Source organism: Mustela putorius, unplaced genomic scaffold, assembly GCF_011764305.1.
Source record: "Mustela putorius furo isolate JIRA1106 unplaced genomic scaffold, ASM1176430v1.1 tig00000040_pilon_pilon_pilon, whole genome shotgun sequence".
In the NCBI taxonomy this organism is placed as follows: Eukaryota; Metazoa; Chordata; class Mammalia; order Carnivora; family Mustelidae; genus Mustela; species Mustela putorius.
In genome coordinates, this window is record NW_025421261.1 from 772,367 (window position 1) to 791,038 (window position 18,672).

At 46.6% G+C, this 18,672-nt stretch overlaps 1 protein-coding gene across 3 annotated transcripts in view; it reads left to right on the plus strand.

Moving 5' to 3' along the window:
• FRAS1 (Fraser extracellular matrix complex subunit 1) overlaps positions 1-18,672 on the plus strand; it is a 410,546-nt gene that overhangs the window by 362,504 nt on the left and 29,370 nt on the right. For all 3 annotated transcript variants that reach the window (XM_045065725.1, XM_045066397.1, XM_045066061.1), the window contains 7 exons: positions 4,529-4,734; positions 7,968-8,124; positions 10,052-10,252; positions 11,779-11,966; positions 13,223-13,498; positions 16,177-16,409; positions 18,252-18,412. In XM_045065725.1, coding sequence (XP_044921660.1) covers positions 4,529-4,734; positions 7,968-8,124; positions 10,052-10,252; positions 11,779-11,966; positions 13,223-13,498; positions 16,177-16,409; positions 18,252-18,412 — 1,422 coding nt within the window. The remainder of the gene's footprint in view (positions 1-4,528; positions 4,735-7,967; positions 8,125-10,051; positions 10,253-11,778; positions 11,967-13,222; positions 13,499-16,176; positions 16,410-18,251; positions 18,413-18,672) is intronic.

An 18,672-nucleotide genomic window follows, 5' to 3' on the forward strand; every position in this document is an offset into this window, starting at 1 on the left:
CCAGCAGTGTAGGAGAATTCTAGCTGCCCCTCCTCCGCACCAACATGTGGTGTTTTCAGCTTTCTCTGGGCTTCTGTTGTTGTTATCCTCGTAGACATACAGTGATGTCTTGTGGTGGGAAAGTCATTTCTCTAGTGACTAGTGACGTTGAGATCTTTTCGGCTGCTTACTTGCCATCTACATATCTTCTCTGGCGAAGTATTATTCAAATATTTCTCCCATTTTTGAATGATTTTATGCATTGTCATAAAATCTGGACAAACATTTGTGCTTGGCAAATATTTTCTCCTAATCCGTGGCTTGTTTGTTGTTTTTTTAATAATGTCTTTCAAAGGGCAGTAGTTTTTCATTTTGAAATAGTGCCATTTATCAATAATTCTATTATGGATTGTACTTTTTTTTTTAGATTTTTATTTATTTGACAGACAGAGATCACAAGCAGGCAGAGGAGATAGGCAGAGAGAGAGAGGGAAGCAGGCTCCCCACCGAGCAGAAAGCCCGATGTGGGGCTCGATCCCAGGACCCTGGGACCATGACCCGAGCCGAAGGCAGAGGCTTTAACCCACTGAGCCACCCAGGCGCCCCTGGATTGTACTTTTAATGTTGTCTCTAAGAAATATCTCCCTGACCCAGGATTATAAAGACTTTTTTCCCTGTGTTTCCTTCTGGATGTTTTAGTTTTAAGTTTTACATTTAGGTTTGTGATTCATAAAATGGTAACTTTTAAACTGTGAACAACATTATAACAATTAAACTATTTTATATCATATGTTACTTCAGAGTTTACAGGGTGATATCCTAGCCATTATCTCACTTGCAATCTCATGGTTTTATACTTGTTTCTATTCCGTAGATAAGGAGACTAGAATCAGGGGAATGAACACCCGAAGTCACACGGAGAGGGACCAACATGCGTTCTAAGGCTTAGGCTTGTCCATACTCTTTGTGTGGTATCTACCATGGTACCAGGCACATAGATTTCATTACATGTTTATTTCTTTTCTTCCTGACACATGGGTAATTTTTCACACTTGCCAGTGGGACTCCAGTCACACACACAAAATGCATTGCCCCAGATTAATAGGAAATACTCCACTGGGATTTCTCTCCACCTTTTATTGACAAACATTAGTGCTGCAAACTTAGAAAATGAGTATGTTAAAATATTTCTCATCTTTCAGAAAGGCTACAACAAACTATATTCAGTCAAGAATTTATCCCAGAGAAAGAAATCCCCAAACCTGTTTCAGAAACCTGTCATAGTGTTTCAGTGGCTGTGTTTCTTGGTTATCGTCTTCTTAGTGATCACTAACTCTTGTTGCGTCTTGTCTGTGTGCACACTGTGAGGTGGAAAGATCTTACCTTCTCTCTAATCTTCACAAGCTCTTCAACTAGTGAAGCGGGCCGGATCATTTGTCCAAGGTCACACGGAGAGGAGGCGATGGGACCAGACCTAACGCCTAGGTCTCTTCTGTCCGCATTCTGTCTCTAGTTTTGTACTCTTCCCCTTGCACTTGCAGATGCTTGATGTCCCTCAGCGTCCTTATCAAGTCAACCTTTAGCCTTCCAAAGTGACCTTAGGCCTTTCATCTTTTTCACAGGGTGACCCCAGGCCCTTAAATCATCCAAGTAACTCATCTCAGAACCTTTTCCTATTTGCATTTTCCTCTTCTGCTCTGGTACCTGGAGTTAGACTTTGGCACGGACCTGAGGAATGCCGAGCAAGGCAAGAAGGGCCTCGTGGCCACGATCTCATCACACCCCTACGTGCTCACTGCATCCTACCTGCCCTAACTCGAGAGAACCGGAGGCAGGATCTCGCCTACGTCTCCAGCCTAACCATTGCCCATAGAGAGGCCCTCGAATATCAGGGGGTCGCATTTGCACTTAACTTTGCCAGTTACTGAGAAGGTTAGTGGAGAACAGCACGTCGTGAGCATTTTCGGTGCCTAAAACTGGCGCCCGGCGCTGTGCGGGAGAGCAGAGTCCCACGATCTCTCTCGGGACCCAGGACTGACACAAGTCAGGAGATCAGTGCGCTCTGGCTGTGTGGGACGAGGGCGCCGAGAGGGCTGCCGGTGCGGGTGATGTCTAGCACAAGCCTGTGCGCCCCACGGCGATCCCCACTTCATGGGCCTGCCCCCCGTCGGTGTGGAAGGAGAGGAGCGCCGCGGGCAGAACTGAGAGCCGCGCTCCTGCTTTCGGAGGGGATCGGAGCTGGGCTGTTGAGAGGGGACATGAAATGACATGGGTCCCGTCCTTCACACACGGCCTGACTTGGGCTGGACCTTTCCTTTGTAGGCCGTAAAGCCCCATGCGCAAATCCGTTGCTGAATATGGTCCTTCCGTTGTCTCTTGCCTCATTCCACGGGGCCCGTGAGGCCGGGGCCGTCCCAGCGCCGCAGGCATCAGGAGACGCGTTCGCCCACCTCTCTTACTTGTCGCGCTGCCTTTCTTCTCCACACAGGGAAAGGAGTGAGGTTTACGATCTGGTTAAGGGGGGAGCAGTCTTTTACAGCTCAAGAAGAATTTGGGGTTGATTAATACAGGACAAAACCCAAACATTACCACTTTCGCTTTTAACTTTCATCTGACTTAATGCCTGTCGGGCCAGCAAGAAAAATCAACCCAAAGCTTTCGATAAGCATGTCATGAGCAGAAAGCTTCCTTGCTTGTTGTTTTTCCCTGCCCACAAGTTTCCTTCTTGTCCTTCTATGCTAGGCCATGTCATTGCCGCCTTTTAACAGTACAGACCATTTTACTGGGTGACAGAGCCCTAAGGGATAAATGTTCGGGGCCTGATGCCAAAGCTAATTATCCCTTAGGTGTGGTGTTCTTTTAAGAAGGATCTGCTGGGTTTTTCTTTGGTAATAACGTGATAACTGTTTGGTTTAGCTTAGACAGTGAGTTTGCTCTGTTTTTGCTAATACCCACAGTTGGGAGGCAAACAGACTCTTTTGACTTGAAGAATGCTAAGCTTTTGGTTCCTTCCTTTCAGGTTTGGCAGGGAATGTACAAGACGTGGCAGGGAGATGGGAGATGACCGCTTCAGGGTCAGTTTCTGCCACAGGAGACTCTGACAAGTGACTGGAGGGGCTCCCTCTTTGTATTGCTCATTAAGAAAGAAATAGCCAGCAGGGGGCTTAGGTGGCACAGTCTGCTGAATGTCCACCTCTTGGTTTTGGCTCAGGTCCTGATCTCGCGGTCGTGGGATCCAGCCCCCACATGAGGATCTGTGTTCAGCAGGGTGTCCGTCTGAGTCTCTCTCTGCCTCTCCCTCAACCCACTGCCTGCTCTCTCTCTCTCATAAATAAATAAAAATATATCTATCTGTCTATCTTCCATATATATATATATATATATGAAAGAACGAACCAGCAATTGACAAGATGTTAGTCTCAGAAGAGGGCATGTCTTAATGTAGAGCATCACGGTAGGCACTGTAGGAAATAAGGAGAAAAAAGTGGTTCTTCCCATTGAGAATACTGGGGTTGGGGACATTACAAACCATAATATAATTCCTACCAAATATGAGTGCTTGTGATGTACCAGATACTGTGTTGAGCACCGTGTGGACATTATTTCATTAAATTCACTCCTTCCAACCCCTCTAGGAGTTGGATAGTAATATTTCTAATTTATAAATAAAAACCCCCAGGACTCAGAAAATCTAAATATCCTATATTGCAGGACTGTGAGTAGCAGGACTGGGTTGGAAATGCAGGCCTGCCGATTGCAAAGCACGTGTTTTTAACCACAGGTTGGCTATGGTCCTTTCCTAAAGTCAGATGAGACCAATGTAAACTATAAAAGAAAAAGTGATTTTTATTCCACTGACCAAATTCAGCATGTGGATGTCTTTTGTTTGGCCCAATAGTTTGGTCTCTGTGGAACTTCTTTTTACTGTTTTAACTCATTGCTTTTTAAAATTTTAGCGGATATGACATAAAAATCCAGATTTCTGGCTTCATTTGAAAAGAGGGTAACCTGCCAACCAAGGACTGGGGCTGAGGGACGACCCCCCCTGGAACAGCCTGTGCCTTCCTCCGTCCCGGTACCCCCACGTCCCCCTGTCCTCTCCCTGGCCCCAGGACCAGTGTCAGTGCCCATTTATTGTCAGGCTCACACTGCTCTTTTCCTTGTGTAGCCTTAGAAGGAAAGTGAATTTGTGTTTGTGTGTGTGTGTGTGTGTGTGTGTGTGTCCAAGTCTCAACCAAAACTTTCCTCATACCTGGCCCATTTCTTTGCTTGCGTCACTTACCTGTGTTTGAGATGGGGACCTCACCCTGACGCTGGGAGAAACAGGTGCAAAATGGAGTTTTCGTTTCATTAGAAGCCTGCTCAGCAATGGAAGCAGATCCCTGGTCCTGAGAGCAATCAGGCCTCTAAATCTGCTGCCATCTCTGACTCGCCAGCCGGGGGGACGGCCCTTAGTAGACCTGTCCTGCCAAGTGGCGAGTGAGGGCCGCGGCCGCCACGCCTCTGTTCCTCACTCACAATGCCTCCATCTTTCCTCCGGCTCCCGCAGTGCCCAGCATGCAGTTTGCCAAGGATCTGCTCCTAGTGAAGGAGAAGGAGGGTGTCCTGCATGTGCCCATCATTCGGAGCGGAGACCTGAGCTATGAGTCGTCGGTGAGGTGCTACACCCAGGGCCATTCAGCCCAGGTCATGGAGGACTTTGAGGAGAGAAGAAATGCGGACTCTTCACGGATTACGTTTCTGAAGGGGGAGAAAGTAAGTGGGTTCGTGATGGCTGAAAGATCAGATTCTCTTTCCTTGATGCCTTTACTTACCCATAACGAAGACATTAAGACAAATTCTGAACATCTAGGAATTCTTTTACTGGCCGATACTATCTGTAATACTATCATCTGTCCCCTGTAGCTGTTTTCTTGGTCTCCTATTTACAACAAAATCCGTATATCGTTGGTTGAAGCAGGAATTTAGATGACATGTAACATTTCTGGAATGTAGCAAAATCAAATGAATGAGGCTTCTCTTAATTTGCAGCTACATTAGAGATGACGCACTCCACCAGTGTTACCCAGAGCAGGACGAGACAATCCTCTAGAACCTGGGCCCCTGTCCCAGGGCAGCATAGATTCTAATACAGAAGCCATAGGGTAGGACCAAATAGGCAGACACTGAGCAGATTCAAGGCAGGAAAGTGCTCTCTTCTTAGCAGTTATAGAAAAGTGGGCAGGTGGACACAAGAGCTCCTGAGAACTTCCAGTCAGTAAACATGACCACATTAGAACCAAAGCCTGCAACCTCGGTGTATGTCCAAAGTGTGTATATATGGAACAAGAATTCTATTTCCACATTTTTGGATTTCAGTTTGAGATCATTGAGTCACCTATACCTTCTTGATTTGAGACACACAGTCCCCTCAGTCACTTCGAGGCCTTTCTCTGATTTTGCGTTATTTTACGCCTGTTCTCCAGCCACACTTCTTCCCCACTTGAGAACTCACCAATCTGTTGTGTTTACATATTTCTTAATTTGTATTTGTTCCTTAAAAATGCTGGTTGTCTTGTATGCAGATTTTAATTTATACACTAAACAATTTTCTTTTTCAAACTTTTACTCTGTTTACTCAGTAAGGTGTTTTAGTATCTGTCCACGTCATTTATGTGTACATCTAATCTGTTGCTGAGATAGCACGTAATATTTCATGATGGGCACTTAGTACATTGTAACCATCCACTCTCAGCAGTAGACAGTGAGGAACTCAGAGACAGCACCCACTCATCTCCTAACATGCTGCCGCCACAGAGAATGCTTGAGGGCACATCCTCCTACACGTCCTCTTGCAGACCTGAGTGGGAACGTCTTCGGATGTACACTCGGCAGCAAATGTGCTGGACCGAAGGCCACGTATGGGCTTAATTTGAAAAAATAGTGTCAGAACACTTTCCATAAAGTTGCTAGCTGTGGCCTGAAGGTTGTTATAATCCTATATCCTCTCCAATACAGTACTCATCTTTTGAATTTTTGCTAATCTGATATGTATATAGTTAAATCTCATTTTAATTTGCATTTCTCCAGTTACTACCAGTGTATATGCTTGTTAGCTCACTGGCTTTCCTCTTAGGTAAATTTGTCATTTTTATCCTGTATTCCTTACTATAGCATTACTATCTTTTTCTTTTTTTCTGGATTTTTATTTATTTATTTATTTGACAGACAGAGATCACAAGTAAGCAGAGAGGCAGACAGAGAGAGAGAGAGAGAGAGAGAGGGAAACAGGCTCCCCACCGAGCAGAGAGCCCGATGTGGGACTCGATCCAGGACCCTGGGATCATGACCTGAGCCGAAGGCAGAGGCTTAACCCCCTGAGCCACCCAGGCGCCCCCTTGTTATCATTTTCTTGCTGATTTGCAGTCTTTCTTGCATATTCTAATTATTAATTCCTTGCTGGTTGTAGACATTTTAGAAATTGTAAACGTATTTTTGCATCCTGTCACTTATCTATAACCTTTAATCACAGTGTTCATAGTTGAACAGAGTTTTCAATTCTGGTAGAGTCAAATGTATCAGGTGTTTGCCCTATGATTAGTCCTTTTGAAGTTTAGCATCAGAAGTTCTTAGCCAGCCCAGGTCACACAGGAATCTTCCTCTATTCATCTTTACTACCAAAAAAAAGTGACAGCTGCCTTCTTTTAGGCTCTTGGTCTTTTATGCATTCGTGACTCATAGAAACCCTGTCTTAACTGTGTATTTTATGGGAATTTTACTGGTGGCAGGTTGAAACGTGTGTTTAAAAACATACACAAATGCAACAGATACCATCTTCAGCTTTGAGTCTACATGTCTGTATTTGTCTTAAGTTCAAAAGAAGATTCTCTGCTTATCCAGGAGACAGTTTATAATTTAATAAAATTACAAAGAAAATACGGTCTGACCATGCATATGTCACTCACGCGACAACCTCCCATTCTCCACAAACGCACTTTGGAATCTTCATTTTCTCTGGCGTGCTAAGCAGTTTGTCTTTGAAACTTGTCATTCACGAGAATGTCGTTGTTTAAGAGATATCCTGAGGAGTCACTACTGAGTTCATGTTTTCTATCGGGAAAAAAAAAGGGACATTGTTCAGGGACTTAAAACCCGGTTCGCGAGCTACCTATAAACACTCACAGGAGCGCTTCCTTCCATTTCGTGGGCCTTCGAAAGAATGAGAGTGGAACTTCTCTGTGCCCGCAGGTCCTTGGCAACCCCGTGGCAGAGTGCATTTAACATGGTTTGACTAAAAATAATCCCATTCACATCATGTGACTCTACCATTGAGGTCACCGCGTCATCTAAAACGCTTTGGCCTTATTTTCTGTTTTCTTAAGAATACAGTCCTCGGTAGAGAACAATCAGTGGGAGAAGCACTTGATTTGCTCCAACTGTCAGGCAGGGATTAGGTTGTGTTCTCAGACTTTGGGAATTTGGCAGCGTTCCGATGAGACACCATCTGGCAGGGCGTTTGAGAGTTCTGCGGCACTGAGAGGTATCAGAGAGGAGCCTTTCTGAGTTCCTTCTGAAACCTGCCAGTTGCCACCGAGGGGACAGACCACTGTTCAGCCTTCTCCAGGAAGCCTAATGCATGTGTTCAGCCATCATCCAAATTGCACCTTTTAGAATGCACGCGTGTGCCTTGGTCTGATCAGGGAAAAGTGCACAGGTTTCCTGCAGCTACATTGGACTGAGGTGTTGTATTGATCTTGTTTTTCCACAAAACCAGTCATTCTGAGAGGTTTGGAATACTCTAATACGAGGCTTCTCACATAGGTATGTCCCTGTCAGGCATGAACTGTTAGATTTAAATATTCTGTTTTACAAACAAAATGGTTTGAGACCTTTCAAATTTGTGTTGACTCTTTGATGCCGCAAAGAAGAAAAATCATTTTCTAGGAAAAGCAAGAAAAGTACTGATTTTTCAGTGCAAATTTTAATCTATCTCATGGCATCGGCTCTAGATGAAGAACTGTACTGTCTCTATCCATGATGACTCCGTGTTTGAGCCTGAGGAACAATTCAGGGTCTACCTTGGCCATCCCCTTGGAAACCACTGGAGCGGAGCCAGAATCGGGAAGAATAACGTGGCCACCGTCACCATATCCAATGATGAAGACGGTAACAGACGCTACTGCCTTTAGTTACTCTCTGGTTGATAGAACATGAACTGATGTGTTACTAATAATGTAATTATAGGTGTTTTTTTTTTTAATGAAAGTGCCATAAAATTGCCTACTGATAACAGTCTCGGAGTATTTATATAAACTGTTGGCAGCTAGTGATCACTCTCCTGCAGTTCCAATAAGGCGATAGCTCTTCTTAATCTCATGATGCCCCACCACCTGGCCCAGAGATAAGGAAGGAGTGTGCTTACAAGCTAGGACAGAGACGCTAAGGCAGGCAGAGAATAAAACCTATGTAAGTCACTACAGTTCAGAAGCCAGATTGGAAATACGATCAGAATCAGTTGAATCCAATGAACTGATTTAAATACTGCCACCTTCCCGGAAAAGTCTAATTTCTCAGTTTCCTTCTAATTGATTTGGCCTATTAACCCCCCAAATCTTAAATTCTTGAGTCAGGTGTCAGCAAGGAATGCCCCCGGTACTAGGGAAAACAAAACCAAATCTGTTTCAACTTGGGACAAAATTGTTTTATTCAGATAGATATTTTAATGAGGGAGTGGGTAATATTACAAATAGTAATCGGTGTTTTTATGTTACCGTAGACCAAGAACCACGCTAAGCATATTATATTATTTCATTTAATCCTAACGGTAACCCCTGAGGGAGGCGTTAGAATCCCTGTATTATAGCTGAAGAAATTGAGCCTCAGCAAATTTATATAATTTATGCTCTCAGTTACACAGCTGTCAGCAGCAAAACTGTTTGTAACCCTTATTTTATCAGATTCTAGGGTCTACCTGACAGTTAGTGACACTCTCAGTTTCTGGCATAAAATCAGGACTACTGTGGACATAGGGTGAAATAAGAAAAGCCAGCCTTGAAGCTGGATTCGTCCTTTATCCGGGGACTCGGGCTCAGATCCTGAAGTGAACCTCTCCCGGTCGCCTGGAAACCTGATGGAGGCTCAGAGAGGTTGTGAGTGACTCTCCCCAGGGCCAAGGAGCTTTCACCAAAAACTACCAAGTCTCCAAGGAAGCTTCTCTTCTATGATTAGGACGAATTGATTTTCTGAGAGGGAAAGAGGAAAATGAACAGAGACTCTAGAAATATCTGCAAAATATTATAGTATATTAGAAGTGGTATGAAATTTGTAATTACTCTCAATTTTCACATTTTTTTGTCCCTATCCACAACTACCACCTCACCCTTCCCCGTGAAAATATAGTGAAAAAGAAGGCACAATTTTAAATTTTTGTAAAAAGCAACGTATTCATCACTTCATAGCAATGAGACTAGTACCTCAAACCAGAGTGGGCTAGGAAGGCTTGTGCTCTTCATGAAAACCACTCATTTTTAACGAAAGAACCCATGCGTAGTTAGAAAATTTTAAGGAAAGGGAGGCATGAGGGCTCTGGGAAGAAGGAACTCAGATCAGAGATGAGAGACGGACGTGGGAAGTTCAGGGAGTATATAAGTGAGATAAATTCTACAGCTTAGAAATTCATATCTCATAAATGAAAAAGAGTTGATTCATGCAATCGGTCGATCGGTATTTATCAAGGGCTTGCTCTGTCTCAGTCCCCTGACAAGTGTGTGAATCTAAAAACATTCTGTGAGCTGTACTGCCCAGATGGAAACGTGGACATCATGCATTTCAAAGTGCTTAAAAATATTTCCCCCACTATTGTTTTTAGTAAGAAACCTGTGAGGAGCAACTCCCGCAGAATCATAAATAAGTTCCTTCTCCAAAGCTTTACTGAGGAGTAAAATGGATTGATTTTTATGACCGCAAGCCATTTTTCCGTTGTGTTGCTTACTAGTGTGGAAAGCTCCCTCCTGCCTTTGTGAGGTGTTTTCAGGGGACTGGAACCCTTCGTGCTTCTCCAACTTGCTCTGGTCTTTCTAACCTGTTTCCTTAGCCCCTACCATTGAGTTCGAAGAAGCCGCATACCAGATCCGCGAACCCTCGGGGCCAGACTCCACTGCCCTCCTGAACATCAAGGTGATCCGCCGAGGAGATCAGAACAGGACGTCCAAGATCCGCTGCAGCACGCGGGACGGGTCTGCCCAGTCCGGGGTGGATTATTACCCAAAGAGCAGAATCTTGAAGTTCAGTCCTGGTAATGGAACGCCAGCCCCAGGCTGCGGGTTTTACTTGACAGAAGGGCAAATATCTTGTATTCGAAGAAAGGAACGAGCAGTAGAGGCAAACTGTGGTGCCGACTAAGCATGAAGTACTCATTAGGCACACGTTTGCTTCTACAGGAAGCTTTAAAATCTTTAGTTGCTAACAGTGGCATTGAGAAAGAACCAGAGTAGGTCCCTTGCTTCAGAACATGCTTCTGATTTGGGCTCATTTAAAAGGATGTTTTGGCTGTTGTGAACCTATGACTTGGTTGAGTCATAGATGCATTTGATTTTAAAGAACAAACATCACCACCATCATTCCGTAAAACCCGGGCACGAGGCAGTGTGCCGGGTCCTTCAGGGATGACTCAGATGCAGAAGGCACAATCTCTGTGCTCCTCTGGTTGAACATGGGCTAGGAGACGGGATACCCTGTTACGAGATTTCCAGAAAAGGTTTATTCTAGAGGGAACTACGGACATGAGTCAGGGACGAGAGAGAGGAAGATGAGATGCAGGTCACAGGGAGCTGTTTAACTTTCTTATATGGTGGTTTGATGGGAGCAATGAGACAGAGAAGGACTGGAATTCTATGCTAGATTTTCTCACAGAACTTTCTGGAGGAATGTGAGATGAACAGACCGGTGTAGGTCCTGGCGCCGTTTCTGACAGAGCCAGAAGTGGGCAGCGGTGGTAGAAGGCCTCTCAGAGACGTCTTGGCAAGTGGGGGGAGGAAGTGACCTCCTCAGAAATGAGGGGGCGACGTTTTAAAGGGCTTCTGGCTCCAACCCGTGTGCATCTGCTGGGCGTTTGCCGGAAAGGTAGAAGCCCTTCCTCCGCCTCCACACCAGGGCCGTTCCTCCATGTGTCTTGTCTTTTTCTTTTTCTGCGTAAGGATCTAGAGAAAAGAGAGGTCTTGGAAACAGCCCAGCCCAGGTGTTCGTAGGAGAGGAAGAAGGAAACTTAAGCCCTGCCAGGGATACTTGCTCCCCCAGAGAATCGTTTTGGCAGGAAGAGCAGGCAGTTCCTACGGCTCTAACCCAGCTCCTTCCTGGCTGCCAAACCCGTCCGCTCCTGTCTTGGCGGGGACGGCCTTGTAGGATGCCTTCGAGGACAGCCCTGAGGGGTGTCTGTGTGTGCAAGCGCTCACAGCCACGCAGGGGCTCATGCCTACGTGTAGAGGGAAAGAAAAATTAAGCAAAAAACCTCATGAGCAGGGTGGAGTGTATTTTGGATCATAGATTTTTATTACGACCGGCTCGTGTCAGGCAGGGCCCATTAATCCTCATACGGTGTTGGATAGGAAGTCTGCAAAACTGAGCCTCTAGTGGAGTTTGGTCTCTAAAATAGATTTCTCCCTGGAGACGGGACTCAAGTGATTAGCAGCCACCGTGTTTATCGAAAACCTCTGAAAGGAAAGGGCATATTATAATATGAAATTTCAGCGGTGCCAGCCTGCGTCGTCTGAGGCAGGTCAGCTAACACGAACCTCTGCTCTTTCTGCTCTGTCCTTGGTGAAGGTGTGGACCATATCTTTTTTAAAGTCGAGATCCTAGCCAATGACGACCGGGAATGGCACGAATCTTTCTCCCTCGTCCTCGGCCCAGATGACCCAGTGGAAGCAGTTCTTGGCGATGTGACCACGGCCACGGTGACGATTCTAGACCAGGAGGCGGCGGGCAGTCTCATATTGCCAGCACCGCCCATCGTGAGTTGCTTGACCCAAAGGGGTCCCTGCTTTTATGTCCTAGTGACTAGTAGATGGTGACTTGAGAGGAGCAGGCCTTCTGGGGCCAGCTTCATTCTTCTAACACAGTGGTCCTCCACCGGGGGCCAACTTCATTCTTCTAACACAGTGGTCCTCCACCGGGAGCCAGCTCGTCCTTCCCTTCCTAGATCCCCCCCCCGGGCCACCACCTCCAGGGGACATTTGCCAATGTCTAGTGACATCTCTGGTTGTCACGACTGTCACACTAGGTACTATTAGCATCTAGTGGGTAGAAGGCAGGGCCCTGCTAGACATCCTACAATGCACAGGACAGCCCCACAACAAAGAATTATTTGGCACCAATGTCTGTAGTGCTGAGGATGAGAAACCCCGTTTGAACATTAGAGTAAGACCAAACCATGTTAACACCTTAGTCTGACAAACACGGGAAGCATAATGCGATTGCTCTCATTTCTTACGTGGGACCTAGAAGAAGGAGGGAATAAAGTGATGCTACCCCATGGCTCTTCCCCCCCGTACATGCCAATGCATAGAGCTAAGTATTTGCAGAAGCGAAGTACCCAGTCCCCCAGTTTGGGGATGTGTAGAACAAATGCCCTGACTTTACAATCAGGAGGAAAATGCCTGGAGGTTGCCAAGTGAAATTTAAGCCGTCATAATGGAGCAGTCAGAATAAGTCTAGCTTTCCCTGGCTAGTCTCATACAGAAGAAGGATCATCCCAAAGGGGTCTCTTATTCAACCGTGGAGGAAACGCTCTCCCTTTATTTGCTTTCGTTTTGCCAAATACACTACTGCACACCATTAATAATTTAATGCAACTTTATTTATTTTGTTTTTTCTTAATGCAACTTTAAACTAGTAACTGTGATTCATCATACAGCTTTGGTTACAGTGGTTCATAAACATAAAAGTATTTTTCACATGAGTGATTGAGCTCTGATTTAGGAATAAGATTAACAAGATATTAAAGCTTTTAGCTCAGGCAGACGGAGGATCTTCTTCAGCACTAAAGGTCTGTAGTATCTTCTAGGGATGCCTGGCCAAACGCTATGAAAACTTCCACTGTTATGTTTTCTCTTTTTCTCCCTCCCTCTCTCTCTCTCTTTTTCTTTTTGTTGTATTTTAAAGAATCCCTAGCAGTTAAGGGACCTCGTGGCTCTCTGGAGAGGGGACCCTTAGTTCTCGGAGCCTCCCAACGCCCAGCCCAGTCTGAAGCTTTGTTGCTCCTTTTCAGGTTGTCACGCTTTCTGACTATGACCATGTAGAAGAAGTGAGCAAGGAGGGAGTCAAGAAATCCCCGTCCCCCGGCTACCCGCTGGTTTGCGTGACCCCCTGCGACCCCCATTTCCCGAAGTACGCCGTCATGAGGGAGCGTTGCAGCGAGGCGGGTATCAACCAAACACTGGTGCAGTTCAGCTGGGAGGTGGCCACCCCCACGGACGGCAACGGCGCCCGGTCACCCTTTGAAACCATCACTGACAGCACGCCCTTCACCAGTGTCAACCACATGGTAGGTCTGTGGCTCTGGGCCCGGTGCTCTTCTTGTCGCTCCAACTCTGTCACGCTCCTGAAGGCTCCTGTGTGGCGTTTGGAATAAAATAAACAAGTCATCAGGTACACACAGTATATTCACAGGTATTTTTATTCTTGTACGTAAGGTACTATGGTGTCGTAGAAAGAGATCCAAGTTAGTTATCAGACCATCTGTTTACTAATCTCGATTCTGCCTACTTTGAACTACGTGATGTTAAGAGGTCACTTCACCTCCTTGGGTCTGTGTTTCCTGATCTGCAAAAGAATATTTCCACTTAGTCACTTGACAAAGTCTTTGACTAATCAGATATAAAAGTGTCTATAAATGGTAAAGTAAGTCAAAAATTCCACGTAGGTACAATTACTGATTCCTCTTTTCCACATGTTTTCCGTCATTCAGTAAATAGTAGGTTATAAACCCCTGGGTAGAAGACCAAGGCTTCTACCAAGCCTAACATGCCCGGCACATGGAGGGCACACAGTAGGGATGGCGCAGTGATTAAACAAATGATAGGTTGTTTCTCAAGTGATCGGTGTTATACAGAATTGTAGGAGGGCGTGAGACGTTCACCACGCAGTTGCTGTCCTCAAAGAGTCGAGACACCAGACCAACACCTCTGCCGCCATCACAGAGCAATGAACGGTGAGGGTTTTCCCAGCCTTAAGAAAGAGCGCCCTGGTTAAGCCGCTGCCTTCGGCTCAGGTCATGATCCCAAGGTCCTGGGATCGAGTCCCGCATCAGGCTCTCTGCTCAGCAGGGAGCCTGCTTCCTCCTCTCTCTGCCTGCTTCTCTGCCTGCTTGTGATCTCTGTCAGATAAATAAATAAAATCTTTAAAAAAAAAAAAAAGAAAGAAAGAAAGAGCGCCCTGTGGGGACTGCTCGTCACAGCAGTGAGGACATTCTCCTCAGAGAGACAGCTAAAAGCAGTGGAGGCCCACAGCCTGGTAGCCCTCGATCGTTTTGATCAAAAGTAGTGCACTTAATAGTTTGGCACATGAGAGATTTCTTTCAGACGGTATTTCCCTAGATTTCTTCCTCTTCAACTCTGAGTTTGTTCCCACTTTGATGAGTGCTTCCGCAGATGGGATCATGGCACAGGGAGGCTCAGATGGGCGGAGGCTCTGGTGAAGCAGCGGCACTCATTTCCATTGTTTTTTGCACAGCGGATTCAGAAAAGACAAGAAGTCATTTCTTTTGCAAAGTAACCTAGTTCAGAGTAGCTGATAAAATTTAAAAACTTAGATGATAAGACTTTACAGCTTATGGTTTTCTAAGTATCTAATTCTCTTTTGAAAAAACCATGAAGGCAGCTTGGTCTGATTTGGCCAAATATACATTTTTTTTTATTTTTTTTTTTTAAGATTTTATTTATTTATTTGTCAGAGATAGAGGGAGAGAGAGCGAGTGAGCACAGGCAGACAGAGAGGCAGGCAGAGGCAGAGGCAGAGGGAGAAGCAGGCTCCCTGCCAAGCAAGGAGCCCGATGTGGGACTCGATCCCAGGACACTGGGATCATGACCTGAGCCGAAGGCAGCTGCTTAACCTACTGAGCCACCCAGGTGTCCCAGCAAATATACATTTTTAACTTAACCAAGTTGATGTTTCAGTTTTTCTTCTTGCGATGACTTGGTGACTAATACTTTCATCCCAGTTTCCTTTGCTCTATCTTTGTTTCTTCAATTATTTATTTAATAGCATTGTATTGTGTGCATCTGTCTAAGAGGCCTCAAATCCCTTCTGAACGAAGTTCATGTGTAAATAAATAAATAAAGCGTTGGCAGCTAATTAAAACAATTTTAATGGAAAAAATCCTCTTTAATTTTTAATGGACTTCAGTGAAAACTGTTTTCATGGGTAGAATTTATAAGTTTGTATGGTTGCTTTGTGGGAGGTCTATGGCACACAGAACCACCAATTACCTTTCCTTCTTATGTGCTTCCCTGCGTGTATGTGCACATTATCTAGAGAGTTGTGGTGACCATGTAGTCTGCAGAGCCCGAGCTAAGCATTCTTATGGCTTCTCTAAGGCTGAGAACATGAAAGAATCTGTCGAAGGACCTTCACAGGCCAGTAGGTGTCAGAGGCCACGTTCTCGACTTCAACTCTTCCTGTTATTACAACCTTTGCAGCGTGTGTGGTCATTAGGCGGGGGTGGGGGAGGGGCGAGCCCTGGGAAAGAAAGGAAAATAAGAACCCCGGGAAGGAAGCCTCTCTTTTCGGTGTCCTGACACTGTATCCTCAGCAAAAGTGACCTGGAGGCCAACCAGTCTTAATGGAAGGGCTGGAGACTAGCCGTGTGGTCCTTACGCTGACGCTAACCGACACAGAGAACGATGCTGTCCCCGGGGCCGGTCATCTCTGGGCTCTTGCTCCTCTCTGTCTACTTGCTCCTGGTCTGCCCCACGGCCTTGGGCTATACATACTCGCTCCTTTGTCCCTAGTGCCTGGCTCCTGGGAGAAAGTCAGCAGTTTTGTGGTGAAGGAATGAGCAGATAGAGAGATGAGTGGATAGACGGATGGACAGACAGATGACGGATGGTCTGCCCAGATAACCCTGTGCCAGAGACTGGCCGTGTCATATCGTCCAGACGATGCAGCGGCAGGAGCTCTTTGAGGAGCAGACACACGTCTCAAGTCTTTGATCTTTCCCGGTAGGTCCTGGACAGCATTTACTTCAGCCGGCGGTTCCACGTGCGCTGTGTGGCCAAGGCTGTAGACAAGGTGGGCCACGTGGGCACCTCCTTGAGGAGCAACATTGTTACCATTGGAACCGACAGTGCTGTGTGCCACACCCCCGTGGTGGCCGGCACAGCCAGGGGCTTCCAGGCACAGTCCTTCATCGCCACCTTGAAGTACCTGGACGTCAAGCACAAGCAGCATCCGAACAGGTCGGGCCGGGGCGCCGTCCACAGCGAGGGGCTCTCCTGTGTGTGTTTGCCGGAGGAGGCAGAGCAGCGCGTGATGCTGCTGCGAAATTCAGAATCACGGTCATAAATGCCCCAGAAAGCATTTAAGTTCTTCAGAAACCCCTAAAATCCGTCCCCTTGCCTGTCTCCGTAGCCTCCTGTCCCTCGCCAGCCGGTCTGCCCACGGAGAATCACACTGACTCCAGCCCCAGGGCTCCTGACTGCGATCCCCGACCCCTTCCACTCACCAGAGTGAAATCCTGTGGTCCTACTCTACTAGCGCCTGACAGCCCTTCTAGAAACTTCCTCATCATCTTTCCCAGTTTGATTTGGAAGCTCCTCCTCCCAGCTCCCCTGGCACCACGTTCGCCCCTTTCAGAGCGTTACCATCATTCCCTGCCTCTCTGGCCCGCAGTAGATGCTGACGGCAGAGACCCCGATTATCGTTATTCCTGGATCCCCTCTGGCCAGGACGGTGCTTTTTGGCCCCTAAGGAACACTTGTTAAATATCTAGTGAACGGAATAATAACGCCGTATAAATTGAAAGTCACTGGACAGATGTGCTTTTATTTTTTTCCTATGCTCCCATGATTTTGATGGAAGAGAGATACTTTCATGTTTGCCTAGCTAAAAGGGATTCGTGTGTATTATACATATTCATTGAACCTTGTGGTACTTGTACCTGTGCCTTTATGAACAACTGAGTTCAGAGAAGAGGGTTCATTTGCATGGAGAAAAAAACAGATTTAAGTATGGAGCCAGGAATATGCAAATTCTTTCTTTTTTTCCTCGTAGAATAAGATTTACTTTTGTTAGAAAGCAGTAGCAGAAGTGCCCAAGGCACGACTGACCCCTTCTTAGCAAAAGAGACATCCCGTTCCTATTCCAAGATTCTGATTCCTCATAAATATGTCTCTTGGGCTTTTGTTCCAAGAGTCAAGCTATAAAAACTCAAAGGCGCCCTCAATCAACTTGCTGAAAATTTAAACTTGTACAACGAAAATAACACAGCCCCTAAGTACAGTTCTGTCGTGTCTCAGTCTTAGTCCATATTTACTAAGCTCGTATTTTATTTAGAATTTTACACTACGTGCTCTGGAGACACGAAAGAAGTGAACGCAATGATCCTTGTCCTTGTGGGGAGGCAAGATAAACAGAGTCTGGAAGTGGCAGACGTCCCCGTGCACAGGCAGCTAAGCTCTGAGACGTGTAGACGAGCCCCGGCACTGTGGATGGGGGCCACTGGGGGCCGCTCGCGTCACTGGGAACTTGAAGGGGGGAGGGGGGAGAAGGCTCTTTAAGTTGGGAGGAGGCAGTAGGAGCAGAGGGATCTGACTCTTTCTAAGATATTGTCCTGGGTAGGAATAGTTGACCTTAGAGTTTAAAGAGCTCAGTGATGTCATTTGGCACAAATACTTAAAAAAATATAGGTGTCAGCCCTCCCCGGTCTCCCCCAGACACCCCCTGTGACAGAGAAGGAGACGCTACCTCTATCAGTCACCCCACTGTAGCTCACGAGGAAACAAAGCTTCCATTGAAAGCAAAAGAAAGCTTTAAAGTAATTTGTGGATGTGATGTTATCCTTCCTGGTACAGAAGAGAAAAAAAATGTGATTCCTGATTGCTATCAGGTCTGAGCCAGAGGATTTCTTGGCGGGAGGGGTGGGGAGCGACCCCACGTGGGCATCGTCCTCCTCGGGAAGCTTCAGGACGGAAAATGGTAGATTCCTTGGTGCAGGCAGAGTAAGTCGTGAGGAAGACACGTAGCACGTTAGCGGTTCCCAGCGTGCACCTCAACACTATCTCTGCCCATTTTTGCCCTAGAATCCACATCTCCGTGCAGATCCCACACCAGGACGGAATGCTGCCGCTCATCTCCACCATGCCGCTGCACAACCTGCACTTCCTCTTGTCCGAGTCCATCTACCGACACCAGCACGTCTGCTCCAACCTCGTCAGCACCCGCGACCTGAGAGGCATCTCAGGTGAGGGACGGCCCCCGCGTGGCTCTCGCCTTCCAGCCCAGCCCCGTGGCCTGGGGACACAGCAAAGAGAACTCGGCTTCCTGTCCCGCGTCCTCAGGACCTGCGGCATGAGTGGCGTCCCTCCGAGCAGGTGGCCAGGCGCAGGCCGCTCAGGCAGTGGCGCGATGCGAGAAAACAAGGGTGTGGCCATCAAACTCTTTGCACAGCAGAGATTGGTTGAGGGTGAATCACCTGCAAGTCACTGAGCCACACCTGAACGT